Genomic DNA, 17828 nt, shown 5'->3' with positions numbered 1-17828 from the left:
GAGCTATGGCTAAAAGTATTAAAAGCAGAGGATCTGCAGGATAGCCAGGCAACTGGTATTGCTTAAAGGGATACTGTAGGTGGGTCGGGGGAAAATGAGCTGAACTTACCCGGGGCTTCTAATGGTCCGCCGCAGACATCCTGGGCCTGCGCAGCCACTCAACGATGCTCCGGCCCCACCTCCGGTTCACTTCTGGAATTTCTGACTTTAAAGTCAGAAAACCACTGCGCCTGCATTGCCGTGTCCTCGATCCCGCTGATGTCATCAAGAGTGCGCAGCGCAGGCCCAGTATGGTCTGTGTCTGCGCAGTACACACCTGGTGACATCAGCGGGAGCGAGGACACGGCAACGCAGGCGCAGTGGTTTTCTGACTTTTAAAGTCAGAAATTCCAGAAGTGAACCAGAGGCGGGGCCGGAGCATTGGGGAGTGGCTGCGCCAACACAGGATGTCTGCGGGGGACCAATAGAAGCCCCGGGTAAGTTCAGCTCATTTTCCCCCGACCCCCCCTACAGTATCCCTTTAAAGTGAACCAGAGATGAAAAAATATACACATACCTGGGGGCTGGGGCCTTCTCCAGCCCCATCCGCCTGGATCGCTCCTACGCCGCCGTCCTCCACTGCCCGAAGCTACGAAAACCGGGTCCCCGCACTGCCGTCAGTCGGAGCCAGTCTAGCGTAAGAGAACTGCGGCTGCTGGAGTGATACGTGGAGGATGCACTTCTGCGTAGACTGGCTCCGATGACGTCAGTGATCCCGGTTCTTGTAGCTTCGGGCAGCGGAGGACAGCGGCGTGGGAGCGATCCAGGCGGATGGGGCTGGAGGAAGCCCGAGGTATGTATAAATCTTTTTTTATTTCAATCATCTCTGGTTCCCTTTAGAAGGAGATAAATATGGCAGCCTCCAAATACCTCTCATTTCAGTTGTCCTTTAAAGAGACTGTATAACAAAATGTTCAGCCTTATTTCTTCTATCCTATAAGTTCCTATACCTGTTCTAATGTGGTCTGTCTTACTGCAGCCTTTCCTAGTTGCACAGTGGCTGTATTATCTCTGTTATATAATCTAATCTTCTTTCCTCTGACGGCTTTGTCGGGCTCAGGCACTCAGGAAAGAATGTGCTTCTCTGCTTGTTATAGGCAGAAGCTATACACGCCCCCTGCAGGCTCTGTATGAGTCACAGACTGAGCTCCTCTCAGCCTATCGCATGCCATGTCTTTTGTTTGTAAACACTGCCTAAAACTGGCAATTACAAGCCAGGATTGCAGCAGGGAGTGGCAGAAACAGCACAGAGGGGCCCAGGAGAACATAATGAATAGAATGGTATGCTTTTTATTGTAAGAATTTTAGAGTACAGATTCTCTGCTTTGTAGCACAGAATTGTAGCTGGCTATAACAGAAGTCTGAGCAGCTACAAGTACTTCTATGGAGAACTTTAACTAGATGTCTCTGTAACCTGAAAGGATGAGGCCACACATCATAGATCAGAGCTAAGAGTACCTGTTAATAGAACAACTGGTACTAACAGTTTCAGTGACTCCCAGGACATACTAAAGTAAGAAGATAAGTAGGTTCTGGTATGCAACAGCATCTTATGGTTCTATACTTATCCCTGTTATATAATACATTCTAGTGACAGGTTTGGGGCAGAAGTTGTTGCTGAAGCTTTTAGTGTTGCTCTGTGGTCCTCCATGCATGGAGTGGGTGGAGCAATTTCTTGTTCTGTGACTAGACTACACAGCTTACCATTATTATCCACAGCACAGTGCTGCTCATGGTTGTGGAATCTGCTGCACTGCATGCACCATGCAATTCCCCAGCATAGGTGTAAGAGCATGTATTTGGGTGCGTGAAGTGGTCATCCCAATCCATCTGTAGATGTAGATGCACAGTGACCTCATGTGGCTGCATGTAAGAAAAGCCTGCTACTTAAAGAGGGGGGGGGGGGGGGTTCTACCTACTGTGAAGATGATATATTATTAGTCACATGTGCACTGTGACGCTGGGTAGACGTATTGGGGTTTAGGTTAATAGGGGGGTGTGGGGGTGGGGTGGGTTAGTTCTGTCGCTACATTGCACATGGGACTTAGTTCTGACAAATGTGTTCTATATACCTATGGCATATGTGGCATGTGTGTGCACATGCCAAGGTGTGTCTACTGTTATGCTGCCCCTTTCTAAGGCCATCAGTTACGGAATCCGGAGGAATAGGGGCTTTATCCTGCTCAAGCTTGGGCAATGATACAGATTCCGGATTACCAGGGATGCTATGTTAGCATTATTACGGAATCCAGAACGAGATAGGGTTCATGAATATGCATGTTTATTACGTGTGTCCGTAAGCCACATTGATAGGTGGTGGGCAGACGCTGATGCGGATAAATAGATGAGGTGGATGAGAGTGCGTCCAGCCCCTGATGAGTCACGCTCGTGACGAAACGCGTAGGGCGGAGCTTGGACGCACGCACAGACGCTCAGGAAGCAAGGATTTCGCTACACCAGGCCGGCGGACGCGCTGAGGTTCACGGTGCAGTACTTTTATATGCTATGCAAACAAGAATATACATTGTAAGCAGAATTTTTAGCAGGGTTTTTATGTTTAAATAAACTGTATCACGCGATGTTCAATTTTACATTGGCTCTAGGATTTTCTTTGATGGCAATGGCTGCCGGTGTTTATGCATGTTAGCAAGAAATTTGAGGGTAAGCGGCCACTTCATAGGGAGAGGTGGAGGCTGCTTTCTGGCACGTTTGGGACTCATTCACTTGCTCTGGTAGTGTGTGAATTTACACTAAGGGTGAAATAGATTATACGTTACACCCTATGTTCCCTCTCTGTGTTTATTTCCCTACATGAGCGTATTGGATACCTGTGGAATACAAGCGCAGCAGTATTGGATTACTTTACTGCTACTTAAAGAGACACTGAAGCATAAAAAAATATGATATAATGAATTGGTTATGTAGTACAGAACTACGGATAATTACTAGAATATTAGTAGCAAAAAAATATTCTCATACTTTTAGTTTGTTATATAGTTTTTTTTATAACATTGCATCATTCTCTAATATTTGCAGTTTGCACACTACTCAGCATTCTAAATGATTTTACACAGCAGGCTAGTGAACTTTTGAACTGTCCTCTGCAGGAAAAAAAAAATACAGTGACTGACAGTTGAGATAACAAGCTTCAGAAGACAGAGCTCTCTGCGACTTTGAAAGTCGTGGAGCTCAATGCATAGATAACAACTGGAGTTTCTTAATTCTTCCTGCACTAGAAACAATATTAGACTTATCTCTCTGCTTTTAATGTTTTATTTCTTAGCTGTACTACACATGCAAATCATTATATCATTATTTTTTTTTTTGCTTCAGTGCCTCTTTAACCTGACCTTTTACATTGTCATTCTCTCTCTTCTTTCCCTCTCGGTGGTCTCACAGCGCTGTGTCTACCCACGGGCACTGTTCCAGCAAGTTCTCGGCCCTTGCAAACCCTGCAGTGATCCCAACCTCTCTGTGGCTGAGAAAGGTGATCTCTTGTTCCTTATTACTATAAATACACTATATATAACGGTACAAGCCAATGCAGTGTGTAATGCAGTGATGAATGGAGCCGAGAGGGCTGATGCACCTGTTGGCTGCTTATATCTCTTGGGCCTCCAGTACAAAAAAGATCTCGTCATTAGAAATGATCAATTTATTCTACATAAATTCTCTTCCAGAACTCATGATGGAGAAGCCTTTGATCAGTTTGGTCATATTTATGTCTCAGTTCTGTTTCCTGTGTAGCCGGCACAGGAAGCAGATGCTCCCATTTTGCCAATTTATTTTGCACTCTGCATAATATGTCATGAATGAAACATTCAGCAAAGGGAGAAGACTGTATTTGTAATTGGTTCTCCAGGTGTATAGACCTGGGAACTCAGAACTGCAGAGATCTCGCTACCTCACTTAGTTCCTAAGAGATGAAAGAAACCATAGTTACCCAAAGTGACATGATGAGATAAACATGTGTATGCACAGTCCCTAGCCTACTAGGAACTGGACTGGGATCCTTTTCATTCTCACTGTAAGGGTTAAGATTCCAGGGCTGTAAATGACAGTTTTGCTGCAGTCAGACTCTACAGTAACTCTCACTGATGTGTATTTAAAGGTTTTAAAACTGAGTGACTGAGAAAAACACATCTGAATACAGGAAACAGATAACAAGTTAAATAGCTCAACATTTGTCTGTATGGGAGCTGAATAACATTAGCTACTTCCGTACCAGCAGTCTCTGCCCTCTTAAGGACCAGAGACTGCTGGCACGGTAAAATGGCACTTACCGATGTTTTGCCAAAATCATCGCCGAGCACGCCGTTCTGTTCCTGCCACAGGTCCCTCTCTCTCATCTCTTGCCCTGCCATCTATATGACGGTAGAGCGCTGTGAGCCGGTCAGGAGCTGCTTTCATTGGCTCCTGACGCTGTCCATCAATGTAAGCCAATGGGATTTGCTTACAGTGATGACAGGGTCAGAAGCCAATGAAATCGGATCCTGACCGGCTCACAAAGCTCTAAAGTCATATATTATAGATGGCAGGGCGAGAGATCTGCGGTGGGGAGACAGCGGCAGGAGTGGCAGAACCACGTGGCAACGAGTGTTGAAATCTTGTAGGGGCGAAAAAAAGGCACAGACACCGGGAGCCCAATGTCGTGTAATAACGCCGGATCTATTTAGTAATGAATATAGCAAACTATATATACTCACAAAGGAGGGTTGCAGATGAGGCAACCGCTCGTGCTGGCATGTGAGGAAGTACCGTCCTCACTCGGCCTTTGTCGGCGAAAGGTCTGTCGGTCGCGGCTCCAAAAACAAAAAAGTGGATCTTTGGACCTCCAAAGAGGCCTAGATCCTATACAGTCCTCTAGGAGAATGTATGTACATAGAATTGGGGGGGGGGGGGGGGGGGGTTCAGGAGGTGCCCAAGGTATGATTGTTAGTGAAAAACAATATGTGAATATGTATATATGGAGGTAAGAAGATCTTACCTTGATAATGCCAATTTCAAAGATGCAAGATTTTCAAAACATACTTTTTATTGTGCACATCAGACAACGCGTTTCGTGGCTAACGCCGCTTCATCAGGTCAAGTTAAAGTGCCCTAAAAGAGGATTGACAGAAGCTCAGGGCTCAATCCACATGCAATTGTTGCAAACTTAAAAAGTACAAACATAAAAATTGCTGCAGTAACATAAAATCTGAATCTTATCAGAAATGACATAAAAAGATTACCGTATTATAAAAGCATATTAATATAGTAGCAGCAAATCATTAAGTCGCAAATGTCATTAATATAGATACGCGGTAGTTCCTGAGACAAACATATGGCCGAAACGCCTATGCGAGTCCATTGCCAGACAAAAACCAATATAAAAGAAAATAAACAACATGTAAAAGCAATCCTAGGAATATACAGCAATAATAGGAATATACATAAAAGTGAGCATGTTTGAGGTAAACACCAGTATGTGACCCTCACGTAGTAAGGTACCCCCTGTGTAGCTATGGGGTAATAGTACATTCTATGTATGCTATGAGTGTTGAAATCTACGTCCTGTCAGATCCGCGCAGCCATATGCAGCACGTAGATTTCAACTGCGTTGGTCCAGAACCAGTTAAAACCTGCTGTGGTATACCTGAGGAAGTCCAGACTGTAAAGGTAGGTTTTTATCTATAAATACACAATACAGGGATTCTAGGAAAACCCTATTTAGGAGTCGGACTATAGATGTCATTGTTTATCTCATTACTTTGCTTTAGCTGTCCAGCCTCCATTAAGGTAGTCCTACATCTAGCGATGATGGGCAGATTCGACCAAGAGACAAATCTCTCTCTGATGTAAACTGATAAGAAAGAGATCTGTCGGCTGCCCATACACCGCAGGCCGATACCCGATCAATTTCAGCATGAAATCTCTCGGGAATCGGCTGTGTCCACCTCATCCGCTGCCTCGCCGCTGTTGCCCTAATGTATAAATGCATGTAATGTGTGCGTTTATACATTAGCTGTCCTGTGTCGCAGTGCCCGTCCTTCTGATTCCTCCACTCTTCTATGACATCACACACCACGCTGCCGGCGTGGTGTGTGATGTCACACGCGTGGCGGTGTGCTATGCGCCGGCAGCGTGTATGGGGCTAACAGAAGAGTGGAGATTGGGAAGACATATGGACACACAGCGCGTGGGGGAGTTTCAGCACATTAGTCGCTTGCCAGATATCACTCGCCATTACCACTGCGCACGCGCCTGACTACGGCTTCCCGACGTCTTGCAGTATGTCCGACCGATATATACGAGCCCAAATTTCGGCCCGACATTAGTCGCAGTGTCAGTTGGGCATGCACTTGGCAGCACCAATTTTCATCCGATTTCAGATCGGATGGTCGTTCTGCCACCAAGTCGCCTGATGTATGGCTACCTTTAGACACACTGAGATATGGGCTGTACATGTAGATAGGGTTAGCTGCTCTGTGGAAGCCATCAGTTTTCTTTGAATAGCTGCAGAAGGGCAAGGCTCTCTCCCTTTTGTCTCTTGTAGCTTGCTGTGCATTATGTAAGTCACAATGTATTAGTCACTGTGATGTTTATGTTGTGTATGAACTCTGTATTATGTCCCAGTGTATGTTACATACCCATGTTTGTTTCCTACATTGTACAGCGCCATAGAAGATGATGGTGCTATGTAAGTCAATAATAATAATAATGTGTGTTTCAGGAATAGAGATGGTCACCGAGATGCTAATTTCCTGAGTTGATGCAAATGTGTTATGCAGCTTTAAATTGATCCAATTGAACCCAGCAGTAGCGGTTACTGATTGGCCCTAAGTCTGCATGCAAATTGCAACATACTTTGCATCAACTTGGAAAATGAGCCTTTCATTGATTATCTCTGTCTGGACACAGAATGGATGGTGTAGTCGGGGTGGGATAATTTTATCACCTCACTTCTGTTTTGTCTCTACAACTATCTTCTCAGTATCTATAGTTGTTCTTACTGTATTCCCTTTTACATTGTTTCATGGCTCCCGATGTCTCCTGTACTGTCCTGGATGTGCCTCTGTCGCCCCCTTCTGGTCATTGCCATGTATTGTTCTGCATCAGTCCTGGCTGCACCAAGCAGTTGGAGTTTAGACAGCGGGACCAGAGAATCTCTTCCCTTCCTGACCTCTCATGTGGGGAGTGTCCTCACCCCCACTGGAACCCCCAGAGGCCTGACCCCAGGTTTGTGCTGTGCTGAATTTGAGGGGACCGTTGTAAATGATTGGGGATTGTACATCAACAGTATTTCCTTCACTCTCTCACTTCTCTCTCTCACTCCCTGCAGGCCACTACACTCTGCACTTTGACTCTTTCCATCCCTCCATGGGGGACGGAGCTCCTGGGCTGCCCACCAGGTCTCTACGCAAGGTAATTGTCACACCATGGGCTCGATTCACAAAGCGGTGATAACCCAGTTAAAGACTTTAGGCGTGATAACCATTTTTATCATGCCTAAACTCAGTTTAGGCATGATAAGTTTAGGCATGATAAGTTTAGATAAGTTTAGATTGCGCGCAAAGTCCCGCACGCAAAGCAGCGCCATTAAACTCTATGCAAAGTGCACCAGACTTTGCTAGCGCAAAACTTTTGATCAGCTGTGCACTGCGGTGCTAGCCCAGTTGGTGCCTAAACTTATCACACCTAAAAACTTATCACACCTAAACTTATCACGCCTAAACTTATCATGCCTAAACAGAGTTTAGGCGTGATAAAGGGCTTTTCACCACGGTGCTAACTGTTAGCACCGCTTTGTGAATCAGGCCCCATGTGTCATGTCTATTTTTTACATGCTTATGATGGCTGATGATGAAGTCATTAAGGGGTTCACAAAACTAATTATCGCTCCTTACTCATTTCTTACCCTATCTATAAAATCTCTCTTCAGCACTTTCCTATCAAGACAATCACAATAAGTTGTTCCTGAGTAACGTGAAGAGTGTACACATATTCCATAAAGCAGGGGTTCCCAACCTTTTTGAAGTCGTGATACATCACGCCAAACGCTCAGATCTCTGTGACAAATCACATATGTATAATAGAAAAATACTAAAAATAACCACGAAATGGATGAAAGAGTGCATTACCCTGAATACACTTAAAAATGAAGGCTAGAACATTTCAGAAATATTATTAAAAACTTATCAATGAGATAGTTAGCCCCCACCCCCACTTGTAATGATTGCACAGCATCGACAATTTTCACCACACATTCTAGCCGCAGTGCGTTCCGCCCCCAAAAAAGCATTCAGACTCAGTATAGCTAGGTAGGTAGGTAGCCAGCCAGGTATAGGTGCCCCTAGTATAGGAAGTCAGGTGTAGGTGCATCAGTATAGGTAGCCAGGTATAGGTGCCCCCAGTATAGGAAGTAAGGTATAGGTGCCTCAGTATGGGTAGCCTGGCAAAGGTGCTTCCAGAATAGGAAGTCAGGTATAGGTATGCACACCATGTATATAAATGCAAAAGGATATGTATTAAAGATACTGACAAATCACTCAATAAAAGTATCATGTGATTCAACTATATACAATGAGCAACAATTGTGCAGCACAACATATGGTATAGATATAAACATAAGCAATACATCAGCCGAATGCTGCCTTGCAAGAAGTATAGGTACTATATGAGTCCATAAATGCTGGCTATGAGGCCATGAGCAAAGATTGTAAGCAATATAACAGCTGAAAGCTGCCTAGCAAATATAATGGCATATCATAGGTATACAAATGTTGGCTGTAGGATCAATGAGCAGGTGTAGGTGCATCAGTATAGGAATCCAACCATAGGTGCACCCAGTATAGGAAGTCGGGTGTAGGTGCATCAGTATAGGTATCCAAGCATAGGTGCTCCCAGTATAGGAAGTCGGGTGTAGGTGCATCAGTATAGGTATCCAAGCATAGGTGCTCCCAGTATAGGAAGTCGGGTGTAGGTGCATCAGTATAGGTATCCAAGCATAGGTGCTCCCAGTATAGGAAGTCGGGTGTAGGTGCATCAGTATAGGTATCCAAGCATAGGTGCTCCCAGTATAGGAAGTCGGGTGTAGGTGCATCAGTATAGTTAGCCAGGCATAGGTGCTTCCAGTATAGGAAGTCGGGTGTAGGTGCATCAGTATAGGTAGCCAGGCATAGGTGCTTCCAGTATAGGAAGTCAGGTGTAGCTGCATCAGTACAAGTAGCCAGGCATAGGTGCTTCCAATATAGGAAGTCAGGTGTAGGTGCATCAGTATAGGAATCCAACCATAGGTGCACCCAGTATAGGAAGTGGGTGTAGGTGCATCAGTATAGGTAGCCAAGCATAGGTGCTCCCAGTATAGGAAGTCGGGTATAGGTGCATCAGTATAGGTATCCAAGCATAGGTGCTCCCAGTATAGGAAGTCGGGTGTAGGTGCATCAGTATAGGTAGCCAGGCATAGGTGCTTCCAGTATAGGAAGTCAGGTGTAGGTGCATCAGTATAGGTAGCCAGGCATAGGTGCTTCCAATATAGGTAGTCAGGTGTAGGTGCATCAGTATAGGAATCCAACCATAGGTGCACCCAGTATAGGAAGTGGGTGTAGGTGCATCAGTATAGGTAGCCAAGCATAGGTGCTCCCAGTATAGGAAGTTAGGTGTAGGTGCATCAGTATAGGTAGCCAGGTATAGGTGCCCCCAGTATAGGAAGTCAGGTGTAGGTGCCTCAGTATGGGTAGCCTGGCAAAGGTGCTTCCAGAATAGGAAGTCAGGTATAGGTATGCACACCATGTATATAAATGCAAAAGGATATGTATTAAAGATACTGACAAATCACTCAATAAAAGTATCATGTGATTCAACTATATACAATGAGCAACAATTGTGCAGCACAACATATGGTATAGATATAAACATAAGCAATACATCAGCCGAATGCTGCCTTGCAAGAAGTATGGGTACTATATGAGTCCATAAATGCTGGCTATGAGGCCATGAGCAAAGATTGTAAGCGATATAACAGCTGAAAGCTGCCTAGCATATATAATGGCATATCATAGGTATACAAATGTTGGCTGTAGGATCAATGAGCAAAAGTTCAAGTAGGATATGAGCAAGTCAATAAAAATCAGAATGACAGGAGACCACACTGCTATATTACCCAGATGGTGCGGCGTTTCGGACCTCACGTCCTTTATCAATGGGATTTAGGTAGCCAAGCGATGGTGCCCCTAGTATAGGAAGTCAGGTGTAGATGCATCAGTATAGGTAGCCAAGCATAGGTGCTCCCAGTATAGGAAGTTAGGTGCAGGTGCATCAATATAGGTAGCCAAGCATAGGTGCTCCCAGTATAGGAAGTTAGGTGCAGGTGCATCAGTATAGGTAGCCAAGCATAGGTGCTCCCAGTGTAGGAAGTTAGATGCAGGTGCATCAGTATAGGTAGCCAAGCATAGGTGCTCCCAGCGTAGGAAGTTAGATGCAGGTGCATCAGTATCGGTAGCCAAGCATAGGTGTTCCCAGTGTAGGAAGTTAGATGCAGGTGCATCAGTATAGGTAGCCAAGCATAGGTGCACCCAGTGTAGGAAGTTAGATGCAGGTGCATCAGTATCGGTAGCCAAGCATAGGTGCTCCCAGTATAGGAAGTTAGGTGTAGGGGGACCTGTATAGGTAGCCAGGCATAGGTGCCTCCAGTATAGGTAGTTAGGTGTAGGGGGACCTGTATAGGTAGCCAGGCATAGGTGCTCCCAGTATAGGAAGTTAGGTGCAGGTGCATCAGTATAGGTAGCCAAGCATAGGTGCTCCCAGTGTAGGAAGTTAGATGCAGGTGCATCAGTATAGGTAGACAAGCATAGGTGCTCCCAGTGTAGAAAGTTAGATGCAGGTGCATCAGTATAGGTAGCCAAGCATAGGTGCTCCCAGTGTAGGAAGTTAGATGCAGGTGCATCAGTATCAGTAGCCAAGCATAGGTGCTCCCAGTATAGGAAGTTAGGTGTAGGGGGACCTGTATAGGTAGCCAGGCATAGGTGCCTCCAGTATAGGTAGTTAGGTGTAGGGGGACCTGTATAGGTAGCCAGGCATAGGTGCTCCCAGTGTAGAAAGTTAGATGCAGGTGCATCAGTATAGGTAGCCAAGCATAGGTGCTCCCAGTGTAGGAAGTTAGATGCAGGTGCATCAGTATCGGTAGCCAAGCATAGGTGCTCCTAGTATAGGAAGTTAGGTGTAGGAGGACCTGTATAGGTAGCCAGGCATAGGTGCCTCCAGTATAGGTAGTTAGCTAAAGGTGCCCTCAGTGGCATGTTCTGGTGGCGGTGGCTGACTTGCCAGCTCCAGTCGTTCCAGCGCCGACGTCACTCTTCTCTCCCTTTCTCTGCTCTGTCTGTAGTTAGAGCATGGCTACAAGAAATTTTCTGTCGATGTCCGCATTTGTGGAAATCAGCAGCCATTTTTTTTGTAGCCCTACTCTAGCTACAGTCAGAGCAGAAGCGGGGGAAAGTGCGGAGAGACAGAGCGGGGAGCGGTGACACATACCTGATTCGCGTTACACTGGTTGGGAACGTGTGCCATAAATCCTCATACACCATAGATATCAGTACTCGATCTTTAGGGCAGCAATCCTGGGCAGAAGCACTATACAGACATGTCACTTGCTGTAGTGTTTCTATGAAGTGGGGAGATGGGTGTGGTGCATGATGGGGTGGCTTCTGGGTAAGGAGGGAAAGTATGTGCTTGTACCTTGCTATGATTTAACCTTCCTGGCAGTAAGCCCGAGCTGAGCTCGGGCTATGCCGCGCAGGAAGATATCTCAGCCCCTGGTGGGGCGATTTGCTCACTTTAAAATGCTGTACGCGCAGCTAGCACTTTGCTAGCCGCGTGTACAGCTCGATCGCCGCCGCACTGCGGCGATCGCCCGCACGCAGCGCCGCAAGAGGGCCCCGCCAGAGCCCTGCGCTGCCCGGACCAATGAGTTCCGGGCAGCGCTATGGGCTGGATCGGAGGCGTCTGACGTCCATGACGTCATTCCGATCGTCGCCATGGCGACAGGAGAAGCCAAACAGGGGAGCGCGTTATATACGTGTTCCCCTGTTTGCTTTTGATGCCGGCGACGATCGCACTAGAGGGACACATGCGCCCTGTAGTGGTGTTTCATGTAGCTACCACTCTGGTAGCTTTACATGAAACAAAACAAAAAAATAAAAAAAAATAAAAAAAGGATTTTTGCCTAAATTAACCGCCAGGGAGGTTAATGATCAGGTGTGCTTAATTTTTATAAAACATCAGCAGCTGTACACACACTAGATTCTTATTCCAAACAGCCGTCTTGGCCAAATTTGCTTTTAAGTGTAAGAAGGCCTCATCAGTGCCCAGATCTATTGAACCCTGGCATCATTTCTTAATACTGGTAAACACAAACAATAATCAACTTAGCTCTCAGCCAGAAAACAGCAATAGGTTGAAGTAGTAAAAGTCAGCCAGTCTGTCTGAGTAAAGGTACACACCTGACCTAACCACTGGTGTCACCCATCAGGGATCGGGATCCATCCCCTTTGGCCACATTGCTGTACCAGCCTGTACAGACTCGTGCCGACTGTGCAGCTGACAGTTCTGTGGCTACGCGCGGGGGGGGGGGGGGGTGTGCAATGGAGCAGCGCTTATGTGATGTCATGTAGGAAGTTAGAATTTGGGGATGTAGTGTACATCAATTGAATAAATCTGTACTGTTTGCACAGTTGGGATGGGTGAAGGATGGCCAGGAGTGGAAAAAATGACTGCTACAGCACTAGCAATTATCGTGTTACATTTTTTATATACAAGTGGAGTTTCCCTTTAAGTATTTGCTTTCTTTATCTGCCTGAACAGATCATCACATAACTAAGGGATGGGGTTCTGTACAAACCACCTTGAGGCCCAGTTCATACTTAGGGCTCGATTCACAAAGCGGTGCTAACCCAGTTAGAGACTTTAGGCGTGATAACCATTGCATCACGCTGGTGAAAAGCCAGTTTAGGTGTGATAAGTTTAGGCGTGATAAGTTTAGATAAGTTTAGATTGTGTGCAAAGTCCCGCAAGCAAAGCAGCGCCATTAAACTCTATGCGAAGTGCACCAGACTTTGCTAGCGCAAAACTTTTGATCAGCTGTGCACTGCGGTGCTAACCCAGTTGGTGCTTAAACTTATCACGCCTAAACGTATCACGCCTAAACTTATCATGCCTAAACTTATCACACCTAAACTTATCACACCTAAACTTATCACACCTAAACTTATCATGCCTAAACTGAGTTTAGGCATGATAAAGGGCTTTTCACCAGCGTGCTAACTGTTAGCACCGCTTTGTGAATCAGGCCCTTAATGCGTTGCATTGAGTTGCATCACATTGCGTCCCATTTAGGCAAAAGCGTGAAGTGTAAATAGGGCCTAAAGGGAACCTCAAGTAAGAGGAACACATAAGCTAACATCTTTATTCCCTTATAAACAATGCCAGTTACCTGGCTGTCATGCTGAGCTTTTGGCTTTAGTTGTTTAAGTCACACACCTGCAACAAGCATGCAGCCAATGGAGTCAGAGCCGAGTCACAGCATCTGATCTGCATGCTCATTCTGGGCCAATGACTTAAAGGGAATCTGTAAGGAAAAAAAGCCCTGGGGGGTACTTACCTAGGGAGGGGGAAGCCTCTGGATCCTAATGAGGCTTCCTCCGTCCTTTTCAGCCCCAGGGATCCAGTGCTGACAGCCCCCGAAAATTCAGCCGACAAGCTGATTGTCGGTGCGTACAGGTGCAGTAGCGGCTGCAGCGCACGGCAAGATTTACCGTCTGCACTCCTGCGCAGGTGCAGTCAGTGTTAGGTTGTGATAACAGTAGGAGGCGCCCTTTATATTTTGAGTTGTTTCCTGGTTGAGTATATATACATATGAATAACAATGTTCGCGTACCTTATTTAAGGAGACTTCCACTTTTGTAAAAGGTATATTTATTTTAACGGTAACAAGCACTGCAGACAACGCGTTTATTTCTTAGACCATTTTTATCCTGAGATAATACACCACAAGGGCTCCCGGTGTTCCTGTGTTTTTTTTTTTACGTCTACACAGCTACCAGGCAGTCAGTGTTGGACTGGGAGGTGGGAAAGCTGAGGAAATCCACTTGCTGGCCAAGCAGCAGTAATCAGGTGTTGCTGCTCGCAGTGAAGACTTGCTGAGACAAGGTCTGGAGCAGCTTAAGAGAGCTGCAGCCCGGCTGGGTGTGCTCAGTAACTTGCTACAGGTTTCTATAGGAAGTAATGTCACATGGTTACTGCTGCTTGGCCAGCAGGTGGATTTCTTCAATTTTTCCACCTCCCAGTCCGACTTTGAGCGCAGTAGAGGCTTTCCGATGGGTTCCAATGGAGATATCCGAACCTGATTGGGTCCGCTCTACTGCACAGGCACGAGTCACTTACTCAGTAGAGCAGACCTGATTGGGCTCAGCTATTTCTGCCAGAGCCCATCGGAAAGCTGCTACTGCGCCTATACAGGAGCGCAGATGGTAAATATTGACGTGTGCTGTTCGGGGGCTGCCAGCGCTGGATCGCTGAGGCTTAGGAGGATGCGTGAAGCCTCATTAGGATCCAGAGACTTTACCTTTTAAAGTGTTAGAGGTAGAATATCAGCACAGAAATCAGGCAACCGGCAGTGTTTTTTGACTGAAGATAGCAGCCTCCATATTCCTCTCACTTCAGGTGCCCTTTAATTCCTCATGGAAAACTTGGATGAAAAGGAGGAGGGGGACCTGCAATCTATACCTCTTCTCAGTCTGGGTCTTCTGTATTGTTGGGCTTTGTAGCATAAGCAGGGGCTGTTCTCGGTGTAACTCCAGACTTATATAATACTTGTCTCTCTACAGAGCCCTCTGCACACCATCCCTGCCTCACCCACCAGCCCACAGTCTTGCCTGGATGGCAGCAACTCCCCTCTCTCCGTAGCGCCAGCAGCGGTGTGTCCTCACTGAGTGAAGGAAATTTCTCCAGCTGCCCTGATGCCACCACCAGCACAGATTCCCGGATGGAGGAAGAGCAGGGTGGATGTTTTCAGCACTACCCTCCTGTGCGGTACAGCCTCTCTGACCCCAACGGCCTGGAAGCACCCAAGACCCAGCCTTGCCGGAGTCACTCTGCCCCCACTGGGGTGACACCTCCACGCTCACCCAGTGGAGACCAGGAGGAGGGGAATTCAGAGCAAGAAAGGCTGAGAAGATTAAGGAGGAACTGCCACATGGGCAAAGAACCGCCAGCACGGGTTGGGTGGGAGCACAACATGGGCAAACCTTAGGCTGGGACTGAACTGGAGAGGCCTGGGGGCAACCAGAGGTGGTGGAGGAGGAGGAGGAGTCTATATATGATGAGCAGGGGAGAGGTCCGTGTATCCCGATTCCTGTATATTAGGAGGAGGATAGAAGAAGTCCATGCACCACAATGTTGTGTATGAGGAGGACAGGAGACATATGATGCGTGTATCAGGAGGAAGGAGAGATCAGCACTACTTGACATCTATGTACTAGTGGTAGAGAGGAGGAGTCTGTGTGTCCTGGCACATGTGTATTAGAAGACAAAGGGAAGAAATCACTGTGTTCTGGTCAGCAGGAGAGGTCATTGTGTCCTGATTTACTAGGGGGGATAGGAGGAAAGTGGTCTGTGAGTCCTGATGTCTGTAAGTGGAAGAGGAGTGGAGAGGTGGATGTGTAGTGATGTCTCTGTATTAAAGCACACTTTGAGTAAAAAAAAAACCAAAAGTTATATATTGCTGTAGTAGTTGGAAGCCTGTGGATATAGGCTTCCAGGCTCCTTTTAGAGCCCACCATTCCAGTGCAGGGCCCCTCTTCATCTTCTGGTTGTGCTCCTGGCCATGGACGAGTGCTCAAGTAAAGTTTGCACATGTCAAGAAGAATGAAACCACTCATACAGTGCTTCTTTCTCCTAAGCGTGCACAGACCTTACTCGTGCACGCGCTCATCCATGGCCATGGTCGTGGCCAGACGAAATCTATTATCTCTCTTGAATAAAATAGGTATAAGGGGGACCCTGTGCTGGAACGATGAGCTGTAGGAGAATCTGGGGAACCTCTGGACCATTCAAAGGTTTCCCACTACTGTGGGAAGGTAAAGTAAAAAAATGTTTGTTTTTTCACTCACTTTTCTTTCATAGAAGAAGGCGAGTGATAGTCCTTGAATTGGAATTTCTGTATTTTAGGAAGTGTAGAGAAGTGAGTATGTCTTGATGAGGTACCCTGATGACTATTAGTAGAGAGCTCAGGGGCTATTCACATCAAATGTGGTGCAGACTAGTGCCCTTCACACTCCCCGTGGTGCAATGTGACACCAATTTTGGATCCATTTTTGAGTGTCGGAGGTGGACAGCCTTATTCACTTGTATTGAATTGAACAGGGCTGTGCCATACCATACTTTGTCAAGGCCATCAACAAAGTCAGTCTGTGCTCTTCACTGCTGCCAGTGTAAACAGGCCCTCAGTGCGCCCTGATAGCTATGTATTAGGAGGAGTGGAGAGACCAGAGTGCCCTGATATTCTTGCATTGGGAGGCTGTGGTCTTAGGTGACCATGATTGGGTATTGTGAATCGGGACACATGACCTGATGTGCATATCTAATTTTTAGTCTGGATACCTCCTGCTCCTATGCCCCTCCCCCTCCTCCCACCGTCACCATCCTCACTCCGGGCATAACTAATATCTGTAATCAGCAGCTTGTCTCCTTGCTCCCACCCCAGACATTTGGGAACATTGTGGCCTGTCCGCCCTGTCACCGCTGGGTGTCACCTCTTGATGTCTCTGAGGGTAGCGAGGAATTGTGAGCCGGCATCAGTCGCCATGGGACAGGAATAGGCGTGCCCTCGTTCTGTGTCTTCATATTCTATACCCTCCGGCGGTGCTGTGTTGTGTCCCCGATGGTCAGCTTTCCGCAGGGTGTGTGTTTGTATATATACGGTGTCCGCATGTTCCTTGCACACTGCGTGCCGTCCGGTTTCTGTGTAAATAAGATTCACCGTTTCTGTTGTGATTTTTTTTTTCCTCCAGATGGTTGTTATATGAAAATAAAGTTTACCACCCTAGAGTTCCCTCTCTGCTCTTATTACAGCAAATTCCTCATATGTACAGTTACCGCCTAAATTAAATCACAACGTTTTTGAAAGCAAACCTGTACGATTCTAAAATGCAAAAGTCACATACTTACCTAGTTAGAGGGAAGCCTCTGGATACCCCAGAGGCTCCCCCCATCTCCCTTCACCTTGGCGTTCCAGCAGTGGGAACCCCAAGGCTCATGGCCGCACTTCCATATGAAAACAAGCACCTGCGCAGTGGGCTGAGCCCCATCAACAGGCCCTGGGCTTTAAGGAAACCCAGCGCTGGAACTGCGAGGGTGACAGGGGAAGTCTCTGGATTATCCTCTACCTAGGTAAGTACCTGTTTGGAGCACTTTTTTCCCTACAGGTACACTTGAAGGAACTCAGCAGGTAGGTTGTTCCAAACATCTTGGAGAACTGATCACTAGGGATGTAATGGGTTCTCCACCAGCAAACTTACATTCCATAATGTCCAGCATAACCGCTAACAAGAAGTTAGCTGGTGATTGGTGTTTGGCAAACTGGTGTGTCCTGACGTAAATGCAAGTTTGCGTTGTAAAAACAGTCAATGTGGCTAATTCCATCTCTATTAGCCAGGGAACTTCAGGTCAGAGGTCATGCTGGGCCTGACGTTCGCCATCCTTCTGTGGATGTAGACTGCCTCAGATCTTTCCGGTAGTGGGTAGGATGGAGGTGCCCA

General features: G+C 46.6%; 1 protein-coding gene and 1 long non-coding RNA gene across 2 annotated transcripts in view; one reads left to right on the top strand and one right to left on the bottom strand.

The window, feature by feature from the left end:
• Positions 1-5133, bottom strand: part of LOC137532473 (uncharacterized) — a 143702-nt gene extending 138569 nt beyond the window's left edge. Inside the window, exon 1 of the long non-coding RNA XR_011023939.1 lies at positions 5027-5133. This is a non-coding gene — a long non-coding RNA (uncharacterized lncRNA). The remainder of the gene's footprint in view (positions 1-5026) is intronic.
• DOCK3 (dedicator of cytokinesis 3) overlaps positions 1-17118 on the top strand; it is a 377696-nt gene extending 360578 nt beyond the window's left edge. The window contains 4 exon segments of the mRNA XM_068252991.1: positions 3439-3526; positions 7361-7443; positions 14898-14970; positions 14973-17118. Coding sequence (XP_068109092.1) covers positions 3439-3526; positions 7361-7443; positions 14898-14970; positions 14973-15322 — 594 coding nt within the window. The 3' untranslated portion in view covers positions 15323-17118.
• The last annotated feature ends 710 nt before the right edge of the window (positions 17119-17828 follow it).

This window comes from Hyperolius riggenbachi, chromosome 9 (genome assembly GCF_040937935.1).
Source record: "Hyperolius riggenbachi isolate aHypRig1 chromosome 9, aHypRig1.pri, whole genome shotgun sequence".
Taxonomy (NCBI): domain Eukaryota; kingdom Metazoa; phylum Chordata; class Amphibia; order Anura; family Hyperoliidae; genus Hyperolius; species Hyperolius riggenbachi.
This window is presented reverse-complemented; position numbering and strand designations above follow the sequence as displayed.